Source organism: Coffea arabica, chromosome 10c, assembly GCF_036785885.1.
Source record: "Coffea arabica cultivar ET-39 chromosome 10c, Coffea Arabica ET-39 HiFi, whole genome shotgun sequence".
Classification (NCBI taxonomy): Eukaryota; Viridiplantae; Streptophyta; class Magnoliopsida; order Gentianales; family Rubiaceae; genus Coffea; species Coffea arabica.
The window spans coordinates 14,402,723-14,415,645 of NC_092329.1; the positions used below are offsets into that span (position 1 = coordinate 14,402,723).

Genomic DNA, 12,923 nt, shown 5'->3' on the forward strand with positions numbered 1-12,923 from the left:
AACAGGCCTATGGAGGAGTGAAAACCAAAAGAAAACTTAGAAAAGTCTCAATCTTTTTTTTTTTTTTTTTTTTGTCAAAAAGAAAAGTCTCAATCAAGTGTCCTTTTTGGCAGTTTAGGATCATGGTTCACATAAATAGTTTTTTAAAACCATATAATTTTTTGTCACCTTCTCCTCCATGATATGGTGAGTGATCTCAGATACTCTCTTTTGTAATCATCATTTCCAATGCAAACTCTCCTTCTCTTCCCTTCCTTATCATCTTCTTCTTCCTGTACAGTTTTATTTCGCCTTTCCCTGTCTTTTCTTTGATCATTTTCTTCCGTTAACAACACCTTTAATCTCCATTTCCTCAAGTTTACTCTGTTCTATTCAATTCATCTTCATACACTACTAGTATTTCTTAATCAGTTACCAACCCCAGCTAGAAGCCTAGGACACTCCCCTTCTTTTGATCAGGTTTCTCAATATTCTGGAATTCGATTCAAATCCCTCCTAGGAGTCTTCATGCTTTTATTCTTTCTGGAACTTTTGGCTAGAAGGGAAGTTTGGTGAAGAATATACTCAATATAGCAATCTGCAGCCTGCAAGTCTATCAGCCATTGTTCTGCTTATGTGAGAATTAGACTACCGGCACTTCTCAGAGGCTCTGGTAATTAGCAACTCTCCTTCCTGCTTTCTTAACTGATCTTGGTTTTGTATAAAATAATTCTGCAAGCTTATCTTATGGTAGTGTCTAATGATTTTTTATGATTGTTTGGTATAGGCAGACTATGATAGGTATGAATATGTGTCCTGTTTTGACCTTTTCTTTGGCACATATAATCATTATAACTGAAATTACACTCAATGATTAAGAATATGTATGGAAATAATCTTTTCTTATGGAAATCTTCAATTGTGAATATTTTCATGTTGTGAATCTACATGCATGTATAATTGAGAAGGATTTTCTTATTATACGTTTCCAATCCTAGACCATGAAATCTTTCTTGGAACTTTGTCTAAAGTCATTCCTCATCAAAACCGGTGATTTCTTGTGTTCAACAATTGCCTGGAGATTTGGACAGAGCATTCTAATTGAGTTTCTTGAAAGGAAGATATCTTGCTTCAATTAGTTATGTATATTGTAATCCACAACTAAAAACAAATTGACGTTTTAACTCTTCAAAATCAGTAATCTCTCTCTCTCTCTCTCTCTCTCTCTCTCTCTCTCTCTCTCTCACACACACACACACACTGTCACACACTCAATCACGGTCTTGAATTTTGGGATTCCAATTAATGAAGTGATTTCTTTTTAATCCAAAACAGAGCTTCAGTTACTCTTTTTGGTTCTCATTTAATGCATAGAATTGAATTTGTTTGGATTACCAATATGAACTGTTTTATTGGAGCACCACTAGGTTGCTTTTGTGAAACATAATTGTACTTCAATTTGTTAGTAGACAAATAATTGTAGTATGGTTTTATCCAATTCTGCTGGCACCATTCTATTTGCAGTTGGTATTTTGCACAACGGCTGTGTCTGTTTGTCTTCAGCTACTCCAACCAAAGATGGAAGCCCATGTCAATAATGGAGATCCTTTCTGGCTTTGTCCCCCTCTTGTCTAATAACTATTTTGTCCTCTCCTATTTCCAATATGACCTCAAGAAAAATTTCTCTGTCCCTCCAAATTTTAACCACATTCTTGGTTTTTTGTTTACTTTTTCTCCCTTCTGTGCCCCAAAGTGTAGAAATTCAAGCCCTTCTTGATTTCAAGGATCATCTGGATGACCCCTTCAATCATTTGGAGTCTTGGAAAGATTCTAACTCTCCTTGTCACTTTTATGGAGTTTCTTGTGATCAAAATTCTGGTCTGGTCACAGAAATTTCACTTGATGGCAAGTCCTTATCAGGGGTGATATCTCCATCAATATCTCAGCTCCAAAGCCTCACTTCTCTACGGCTGCCATCAAATATGCTATCAGGCAGTCTTCCAAGTGAACTCACCAACTGTACCAATCTCAAAGTCCTGAATGTTACTGGGAACAACATGAATGGCAGCCTTCCTGATTTGTCCAGGTTGACAAAAATGGAGGTTCTTGATTTGTCCTTAAACTACTTCTCTGGGAAGTTTCCAACTTGGTTTGGGAATTTGACTGGATTGGTTTCATTAGGCCTCGGTGATAATTCATATGATGTGGGTGAAATACCGGATACCTTTGGAAACTTGAAAAACTTGACATGGCTTTACCTTGCTGGTTCAAATTTAACAGGAGAAATCCCTGAATCAATATTTGAACTTGAGGCTTTGGGAACACTGGATATTTGCAGGAATCAGATTTCTGGGAATTTCCCAAAGTTGATAAGTAAGCTTCGAAATCTGTGGAAGATTGAGTTGTTTCACAACAATTTGACTGGAGAACTCCCAGTAGAATTGGCAGAGCTCAACCTTTTACAGGAATTTGATATTTCTAGAAACCAAATGTATGGAACACTGCCTCCAGAAATTGGCAAACTGAAAAAATTAACAGTGTTCCATTTGCATATCAATAACTTCTCTGGAGAATTCCCTGCTGGTTTTGGAGATATGCAATTTCTCACAGCCTTATCCATCTACAAGAACAGATTCTCAGGGCCATTTCCAGAAAATCTTGGCCGGTACTCGCCACTGAATAGCATAGACATATCTGAAAATCAATTCTCTGGTGGATTCCCCAAATACTTGTGTCAAAATGGAAATTTACAGTATTTGCTTGCTTTACAGAACAATTTTTCTGGAGAACTACCTGACACTTATGATGATTGCAAGCCTTTACAGAGGTTGAGGGTCAATCTCAATAGGCTGTCAGGGAAGGTCCCGGATGGCTTTTGGGGACTTCCTTCTTTACAGATGTTGGATTTCAGTGATAATGATTTCAGTGGTGGAATATCTCCAGCTATTGGATTTGCTACCCGCTTGAATGAGTTGGTACTAACAAATAATAGATTTTCTGGTGATCTCCCGAAAGAACTTGGCAAATTGGGACTACTGGAAAGGCTTTATTTGAATAACAACAACCTTTCTGGTCTCATACCATCTGAACTTGGAGCCCTGAAGCAGATTTCGTTTTTACATTTGGAAGAAAACTCCCTTGGGGGTTCTGTACCAGCAGAGTTGAGTCAATGCTCAAGGCTGGTTGACATGAATTTGGCATTGAATGTTTTATCTGGAGTTATACCTAATACTTTGGGCTCTATGAGCTCCTTGAACTCCCTGAATCTTTCAAGTAACAAACTAACTGGCATGATTCCAAGAAATTTAGAGAAACTGAAGCTTTCCTTGATAGATCTATCTGATAACCAGTTGGTTGGAGTCGTCCCATCTGAATTGTTGAGAATGGGAGGGGACAAGGCATTTACTGGAAATGCTGGTCTTTGCATTGATGAAAGCTCCAGAATCTCAGTGAACTCGAGGTTGAACATTTGCAGCAGAAAGATGGAGCAGCAAAAATTTATCAAAAACAAGTTATTTATTACCTGTTTCATACTATTTGGAATAGTTATAATTTTAGCTGGCTTATTGCTTATAAGTTACTGGAATTGTAAGCAGAATCAAACTGACATTGGGAGCCCTTTGGGGGATGGAAAGAAACTGGATTCAAGATGGAAGCTAGAAAGTTTCCATCAAATTGAGATTGATGCAGATGAAATATGTCAGTTGGATGAGGAAAATTTGATTGGAACTGGAGGTACAGGAAAAGTTTACCGTCTTGATTTGAAGAAAGGCTCTGGTACAGTGGCTGTGAAGCAACTGTGGAAGGGTAATGCAGTGAAGGTCTTGACCAGGGAAATGGAAATATTGGGAAAGATCAGGCACAAGAATATAGTAAAGCTCTATGCAAGTATGACTAGAGGGTGTTCAAATTACTTGGTACTTGAGTACATGGAAAATGGTAATCTCTTCCAGGCACTTCATCGGGAAATTAAGATTGGGCGGTCAGAATTGGATTGGTACCAGAGGTACAGAATTGCCCTTGGAGCTGCAAAAGGGTTAGCATATCTACATCATGATTGTTCCCCTAGTATCATTCACAGGGATATAAAATCAACCAACATTCTACTTGATGAGGATTATGAAGCGAAAATTGCTGACTTTGGTGTTGCCAAAACTTCTGATGCTTCACAGGCATCTGAATTCAGTTGTTTTGCAGGCACTCACGGTTACCTTGCTCCTGGTGAGTCTCAACTAACTGCATACTAATCAATTTTCTGTCTTTTTAAATCTTTGGGCATTCCATTCATCAAGTACTAGTAAAAGGACTATGAGGCTCATTTTACACCCTTGATCATTAATTTTCTGATTTTGTAGCCTAACTTACAGGACATCAATGCTAATTGCTACAAGGTCAAAAATCAAAATGAGAGACCTCGTGTTAGACTCTCAGCATTTTCATGCATTTACGAATAGATAGATCACAGTAGTTATAAAAAGGGAATGAGTTGATATACTGATGTATGTTTCATTTCATCTGTCTGTGCTACAACTTTACAGAAATGGCGTATACACTCAAAGTCACTGAAAAGAGCGACGTATACAGCTTTGGCGTAGTGTTACTAGAACTGGTAACAGGTAGAAAGCCGATTGAGGATGCCTATGGGGAAGGGAAAAACATAGTTTACTGGGTGGCAACTCATCTGAGTGATCGTGAAAATGTGCTCAGAGTACTTGATCCTAAGATAGTTTGTGACCTTGTTCAGGATGATATGATAAAGGTCTTGAAGACAGCAACACTTTGCACTGACAAGCTGCCAAATCTGCGGCCGAGTATGAGAGAAGTTGTCAAAATGCTTATTGATGCTGAACCTATCACCTTTAGGTCTCCAGACAACTGCGAAAAGAATGCAAAGATTTTGCTGTAAGTTTCAAGCAATATGTCAAGTATGGTGTAAGTAGGATAGATGTCAGTAGATTGTAAAAGGTCTTATGAACTTTGGATGTTTCAAATATGGTGAAAACAAAGTAGTTAATGAGTTCTTTCCTCTTCTCTAGAGTCACTCTTTATTTCTGGGGATTTTGAAACATTATGCTAAAAAGCTAGTAATTCTTGACACTGTATTGTTTGTGGTACATGGTATAAAGGTTGTAATTTATTGTTTTGTGCCTAATCAAATTACTTTCTTATAAGTTTTGACTGAAAACCACCATGTATTGGTCTACTTTTAACATGTACATCTCCTCTCTTTTTTTTTTTTTTTTTGGCGGTAGAAATGTATATCTCTATGATTTTATGAAGAAGTGTTTCACTCACACAAAAGATCAGTATGAATGGATCTTTATTTTCACTGGCATTGTTTCTACATGAATTTAAGTATAATTTTCATGAGCTTTTCTAGTGGATGCACATTGGTTACTCAACTTAGTAGTAAGTAATACTCCCCCCGTCCCACTTTGATAGTCTTGTTTTTCTTTTTCGTCTGTCCCAAATTGTAGTCCACTTTCCCATTAAAAAATGTAGTAATCTTTCAAATTGTCTAAAATACCCTTATTAAATATCTTATTATTAATACATTGTTATTAACTACTAGCCCACTACATTGAATACATTGAGCTTTTCCAATACTAACCCATTAGCTGTAACTGATATTAATTGGCACTCTTCGTGATTAACATAAGGGTATTTTAGGAAATTATTAATCAAAATTTATGTTTTCAACCAAATTAATTATACTTTCTTAATCTGTGTGAAAAAAAAAAATCAAGACTAACAAAACGGGACGGAGGGAGTAATACACACCGTCATCTAATTCTTGTTAGTCCTCAACTTAACATTTGAATAAGCACCCTCGTATTTATAATAATTTCCATTTAGCCTCTCTCCTAATTTAACTTCACTTAAAAAAAAACTAATATATGAATTTAACATAGTTATTATGTTTGGCCCAACTTAGCAATTTAACCAGTAACCCTAGTGAACTAGCTATCCAGCCGGACTAGGTTACTAGCTAGAATAGATAACGGAGAAACTTGCTGACCAATCAATGACCCGTCGATTCATTTGGTAAAATATCTAAAAAAATCAATAGTTCAACCATTGGTTTGACAACCAATTGAATAACTTTATTACTTTTAGTAACTCAAATATATATTAGGGTTAAATGTATTAAACCTCTCTGAACTTTATCCTTAGTTACGCTTTGCCCTTTTGAACTCATTAAACAAGCACTTTGCCCCCAATTTGGTGTTTTAGGATAAAAGTGCCCTTACTATTTTATTTTATTTCTTTTTTTTGTTTATTCATTCCTTTATTTTTCCATTTCAACAACTTTCTTTTATTTGTTATATTTTCTTCTTTTACTATTTCTTTTTGTTTTCCACTTCTCTTATGTCACTATTTTGTTTCACTTTCCTATTATTATTACTAATTTGTATGCTTATTATAAAATTGTAATTATCTTTTACTTATAATTTCATTCTTATTTTATTTATTTACACTATTAGAAAATTTAAGATAAACTATATAGTCTAAAAAACTAATATGTGCCTATCATAATGAAAAAGTGTGTATCACTTGTAATTTGACTATTTTAAAAACATATTAGCAAACTAGAACTTTAAATTACTTAATATTGAAAAGTATATCTCAAATGAATAAAGTATAGTTTATTAACCACATGTTATTACAATTTGAATTTGTTACTATTGTTATTAGAAATTAATTTATTTTAAACTCTGTACATATTGATTTAAAAAAAATATAAAGTAGTCTATGCACAAAGATAATATACTTTGTCATGGCATAGATTTTATGATAATTATTACTTTCAATAACAAAAAGTGAAAAAAAAATAGACACCAAAATTAAAAGTACACTTTATACCCTTGAAAACACAAAAAAAAAAAGTCAATAATTAGTTTCAATGACAGCATCCTAAATACTGAGATAATGACTAAATTGCCCATGTTATACTGCTAAATGGGCAAAAATATAGTTCTTGTCATTTAATTTATTACCCACTTAAGGTTTAAAGTTAATAACAAAGTTCCAAAAATTAATGTTATATTTGTATGTGAAATTACAGTTATTTCATATCATAATGGTTTTAAATATTTATAAATATTATTAATACACAAATTTTGGTAATTGCTTCTAAAATATTTGTTAATCAATCAAATTTGTATTGATCACAAATTTATTGTCTCCTTATATAACTCATTTCTTTGAAAGCACTGCCGGGGGGGGGGGGGGGGGGTTCTTTGGGAGGTTTTTAAATAATAAAGGAATATCTTGATTTTTGCTAAAATTATAGGAGGATGTTTTGTATTCCACCCATAATATTTTATCTGTGACAAGCAACAAATCTTTCAAATTTTGGTAAATGCAATTGTTGAAAACAAAATCCTTTAGTCCTTAGAGCCAAGAAAACAAAAAAGGATTGGCAAAAATATAATCGCAAATTAATTAGCCTATTCAAATCGCTGTTGGAGGAAAGTAAGCACTATTTACCAGCCACTGTTTTTCTTACTCCCTAATGATATGATTACAAATCATGCATATCCACGTATCAGATAAAGTACACATTTTTTATTTTGTATTTTTATAAATGAAAGATTTTGAATTTAAAATTTTCTATTTACGATTCCTTCTACCTTATGTAATTGAGGTTGAGGTTGAATTTGAATTTAGAATTTCCTATTTAAATATTAGAACCTCAACCTCAGTTACGCAACCCATCCCTTCTCCAAATGAAACACAAAAGAAGAATGCTACAATGTATTTAAGGTTTCTATAAAAAAAAAAATATTTAAAATTTTGTTTAAAAGGCACCTAGAGAGAGAAAAAAGGTATCAGCTTTAACTAATGCACCGTCTAAATCGTCATTTAAGCCAATAATATGCCCTACTTGTGTCCTTAAAGAATATGCAGCACCGCAAAATTTGATTAATATGCCTGTCATTGACAAAAATAAGAAAGTAAGTTTATTTTGTATCCAATACCTTGACATAGCACGGATTGTAATCTAGTCGAGTCGAATCGAGTCAGGATTGAGTGTTGCCATACTTGAGCTGACTCAACTTGCAGGAAAGATACTTGAGTTTGAACTCTAGCTCGAGCTCAATGCATTGCTCATAAAACTTAAGCTCAACTCGTATGGGTTCGAATCAAAGCTCAATGCATTGCTCATAAAACTTAAGCTCAACTCGTATGGGTTCGAATCAAAGCGAGTCTTTTTGAGCTCGAGTCAGGAAAATTTGAGAATTTCATTTTTCTTGACAAATTTTAAGCAAAAAGACATAATCGCCCTTAAAAAAATTTCATACAACATAAAACATTTTGTAAATTAAATCACTCTTGTGGATACAAAGGTAATTTCATAATAATAATAATAATAAAATTAAAATTAAAATTAAAAAAATTCGATAAGGTTTGACGAGCTTTCAAGTATTGCTACTTGATACTGGAACTCAACTTGTTAGACCCTATCAAACTACTCGATCTCGACTCGAACTCGATCAACCCGAATTCGAGTCGAGTTTTTGATCGAACTACTCGTGAGCAGCTCGGTTCGCTTACAACCTACATGGAACAAATAAGCATGGTTCGAGGCAAGAGGATAACAAAATTATTTTTTTAATATTTGTTTTTTGTCTGGTTGCTGGAGGAAAAAATCAAGCATCAAAATTTTCACCCTCCTCTAATCATCGTTCTCCACATGGCCGTGGGCAGTTTCTTTCTCCTACATGAAAATAATTGGCACTTGATAATTCGGAACCAAATAAGGCAGAGTATCAACCAAACCATTCAAAGTCCATGTATTGTTAAGGATAGAAGTAATCCAACCCGTTCAAGCCCTCCAGGCCACAAACAAAGGCATTACCAATCCGTATTGGAGCCCGAAACAAAAGTGACTTAATCCAAATGGTCCAATTGAAGTCCAAGCTCATCTGATCTTCTGAAATTTAGCCTTTCATCGATTTGAGTAACTATATTTTATTCTGAAAAATCTCTGGTTATCGTGCCTAAACTTGAACAGGATTTTGTATTAGTAAAATTTTAAGCTCAACTGGAACTTGACTTGATTAACATAAAATTATGATATATAGGTAAAATGGTCAAAGCCCTTGAGCTTGACTCAAACTTAGTTCGGTAAAAATTCGTTTGAATTTGGTTCGATAAATAAACAAGTTAAATTTAAGCATAATTTCAAATTCGTTAAACTAATCACATAATCTCAAACTTGTTAAACTAATCAAATAAACTCGAATAATAAGGTGTTCATATTGATTAAGTAATTTTGTATCCCTAGAAGTAAGGGTGGTCACGGTTTCACTTCAAATCGGTGGTTCATGGAGCTGGGAACTAGAACCGAAATTGACTTCATAAAGTGAAATCGTGGCAGTAACCTTGTCAAAAATTTCAATTATGGTCTTCGACAATGTGGAAGCAAACTAAAACCGATATTGGAGAAACTAAGCCTGCCTCTTTTTTTTTTTAATTCAAAATAATTTGGGTGGGTTCAGCTTTGATTACAACCATAGATCAGGACGTGCTTCCAGAATCATAGATCACTTACAAAGAATTTTACATATCGCCCATCAAGACAATCCTTATATTAACAAAAGGATTTGAATACATGATCTTTTGTAAGAAAGTGGTATGTCTTTGCTAACACATACACACACACACATACATACATACATACATATATATATGTACATAATTCTACTAATGTAAGTATAAAAATTACTCTAAATAAAGTTGCCATGCATAGATAAAAAAGAATAATTTAAAATTATTTAAAGATATAAAAATTGTTAGAAGAGAAAAAAATTATAAGCAAAATTGATTGGAATAGTGTTTTAGATGAGTCAAATTCAAGTATCCATGTAAACCCGGATTTAGTTGTCTATTGTATTGAATAAAACTTGACACACTCACTTGGATGCATCATTAGAGTAAGAATGAATGGTAAAATGCCACTTTTTATGTCATTTTCCTCCTACAACTAGTATTTTAACCCGCGCTAATGCATGGGCTTGTCTTGTTTTTTACTTTTTTTGATTAGCTATTGAACTTGGCCAAATATGAATAATTCATGAAAAAGATATAAAACATATATTTTTAATTAATATTTGTTTCAGAATATTTCAGCGACATTAATGAATTTAAGATGTGACAATTAAAATCCATTAGTAAAGACACTCCATGATCAATATGAATAAAAAATAATCATATTTATTAAAATAAAGATAATAGAGAGAAAAATCATCCAAATTTGTTAAAAGAGACAACACTTGTTCGATCAGAGAGAAAATTTAAAAAAAAATGTTGATTATAGAGTGATTGGATATAAACAAATATGAATAAAATTCAAGTATGAAAATGACCCATGTTATGAAATAATGATAAGATGTGGATGTCCGTTGATATTCTCAAGATGATAGATACTTGTATTCTCCCTAGATTCATTGGTACATTGGATGAACCCATTTATGGATGTACTTGAAGTACTAAATTCATGTATTTATATTTAATAGGGTTCATGTACCATTGATTTTGGATCACCTATATATAGGGATGAATTCTACTTCTTTTGTAACCTTGAAACCTTGAAGTATCTTGATCAGTGAAGATAATAATATTAATAGTTCTCTCTCTCCGCTTCTCACTCTACTATTCCAATCCCTACTTTTGGTAGTTTATTTTATTAGTTTCACAACACGTTATCAGCACGAGTCTCTACTTTGAGCGAAAGAAAAGCGTGAGTCTCTAATCTTTGAGCAAAAGTGAAGCACGAGATGCTGTCAATGTTCTGCTCAAACAACTTTTGACTACTTATTGAGGTAAAATTCTTTCCTACGAATCTATTGCATATTCTTATGGCTAATCTCACAAAACAAGAATTCGTACCTCTTAATATTTCTGGAAGAAATTATTTATCATGGGTATTAGATGTTGAAATTCATTTTGAGGCAATGGGTCTTAGGAATACTATTGTTGAAGAGAATGATGCCTCAAACCAAGACCGAGCTAAGGCCATGATTTTCCTTCGTCATCATTTGGATGAAGGATTAAAAGTAGAGTATCTTACTGTCAAATATTCTCTTGAAAGAAATATTCGACCACCTAAAGTTGGTCGTTCTTCCAAAGGCCCGATATGATTGGCTTCACTTACAGCTACAAGATTTGAAATCTGTTAATAAATATAATTCAGCCATGCTCAGAATTACTTCTCAATTAACATTATGTGATGAAAACATTACTGATGAAGACATGTTAGAGAAAACATTCTCCACTTTTTCTGTCTCTAATATGCTCCTGTAGCAACAATATAGAGAGAAAGGATTTAAGAAATATTCTGAACTTATTGCATGTCTCCTCTTGGCTGAGCAAAATAATGAATTATTGTTGAAAAATCATGAGTCTCGACCAACTGGTGATAGTCCAGTCCCGACCAACTGGTGATAGTCCATTCCCTGAGGCAAATACGACTCAATTTCAATATTCTGATCGAGGTTGTGGACGTGGACGTGACCGTAGAGGTGGCTGTGGACGTGGCCGTGGCCGTAGATGAGATCGTAGTAGATTTGTACCCCGTGAAAATTATAATCGTGGCAAGCAACAAAATATCCCCCAGAAGTGGGATAATAATAATGATCGAAAAAATACTATCGGTGTGGCATGGAAGGTCATTGGTCTCGTACCTGTCGTACGACTGACTATCTTGTTGACCTTTATGAAGCATCTTTGAAAAAAAAAGATAAAATGCCGAGACAAATTTTATCGACTAAAAGAATGCTTATGATGATGATGATGCTGACATGACACACCTGGATGTGGCCAATTTCTTTAAACGCCCTGAAGGTGTATGATGATTAATTTGATTTATGATAATAATTGACTTTTCTTCCTGAAGAAGAAATGAATGCCAAACATTTGGGACTATATAATGGTGATGATAACATTTGTCTCATTGATAGTGTTACTATGCACACTATATTGAAAACTAAAAGATATTTTTCTTATTTGGAGATGGGAGAGACAAATGTTAATACTATCAGTGGTAGTGTAAAATTAATTGAGGGCTCCGGATGAGCCACTCTATTTCTCCCTAAAGGAACTAAAATTGTCATAAATAATGCACTATTCTCTCCAAGTTTCGAAGAAATTTATCCGTCGATATGGATATCAAATTGAGACATTACATGAAATAATAATAGAGATCATGTTTAGAAATCAAGTGAAATAAAGGCAAATTATATCTTAATAATCATTCGAGAGCGAAATGGTTATCGATATAGTTGTCTTCATTCTTATTTAATTTATAATCGTCACCTGCAGTAAACCAGAAGTTTACTGATCCTAATGAATATATGATTTGGCAAAAGTGAGAATATTTGAATGTCGACAAGTATTTATACATACCCCCTTTATATTATACATGGCTCCAAAAGAAATTTATGTCGGGTATGCATCACCTTTTACGATTAAATATTGTAAAATATTGATGAGTGATCTATGCGGACATTAGGGGGAGGAAAAGATCAACTGAAAGGAAATCATCTGAAAAATTAAATTTTCTCGATCCTCATATAAAATAATGTGAACTAGAAGTTCAAGAGATTCTTCATTTGAAGAAAGTTATATTTATTGACTCCAGAAAAGTCATTAAATCAATTATTCCTGCAAGAAATACTCATGTTAAAATTGATGTCCCTGAAGGACATGCACAAGTGCTACAAATAAAGGCTGGCCTACCTATATAAGGTATAGATTGATTTCAAATATCTCCGCAGATTAAATAAATGTCATGACAAAATTTAACCTCCTGAAGAGGTCCCTCCTGAAGAGTCAACTCCCGAAGAGCAAACTCTTGAAGAGAATGAAATTATAGAAAATTTAATTGGAGCCTAATGAAATGTAGCACTTGATATTATAGAAGTTGATGAGGATCATGA

At 33.9% G+C, this 12,923-nt stretch overlaps 1 protein-coding gene across 1 annotated transcript; it reads left to right on the top strand.

The window, feature by feature from the left end:
- Positions 1 to 1,503: 1,503 nt before the first annotated feature.
- On the top strand, positions 1,504 to 5,164 carry LOC113715166 (receptor protein-tyrosine kinase CEPR2). Its single transcript, XM_027239401.2, has 2 exons — positions 1,504 to 4,200; positions 4,518 to 5,164. The coding sequence occupies exons 1-2, from the start codon at positions 1,644 to 1,646 to the stop codon at positions 4,883 to 4,885; spliced, it is 2,925 nt and encodes a 974-aa protein (XP_027095202.1). The 5' UTR covers positions 1,504 to 1,643; the 3' UTR covers positions 4,886 to 5,164.
- The last annotated feature ends 7,759 nt before the right edge of the window (positions 5,165 to 12,923 follow it).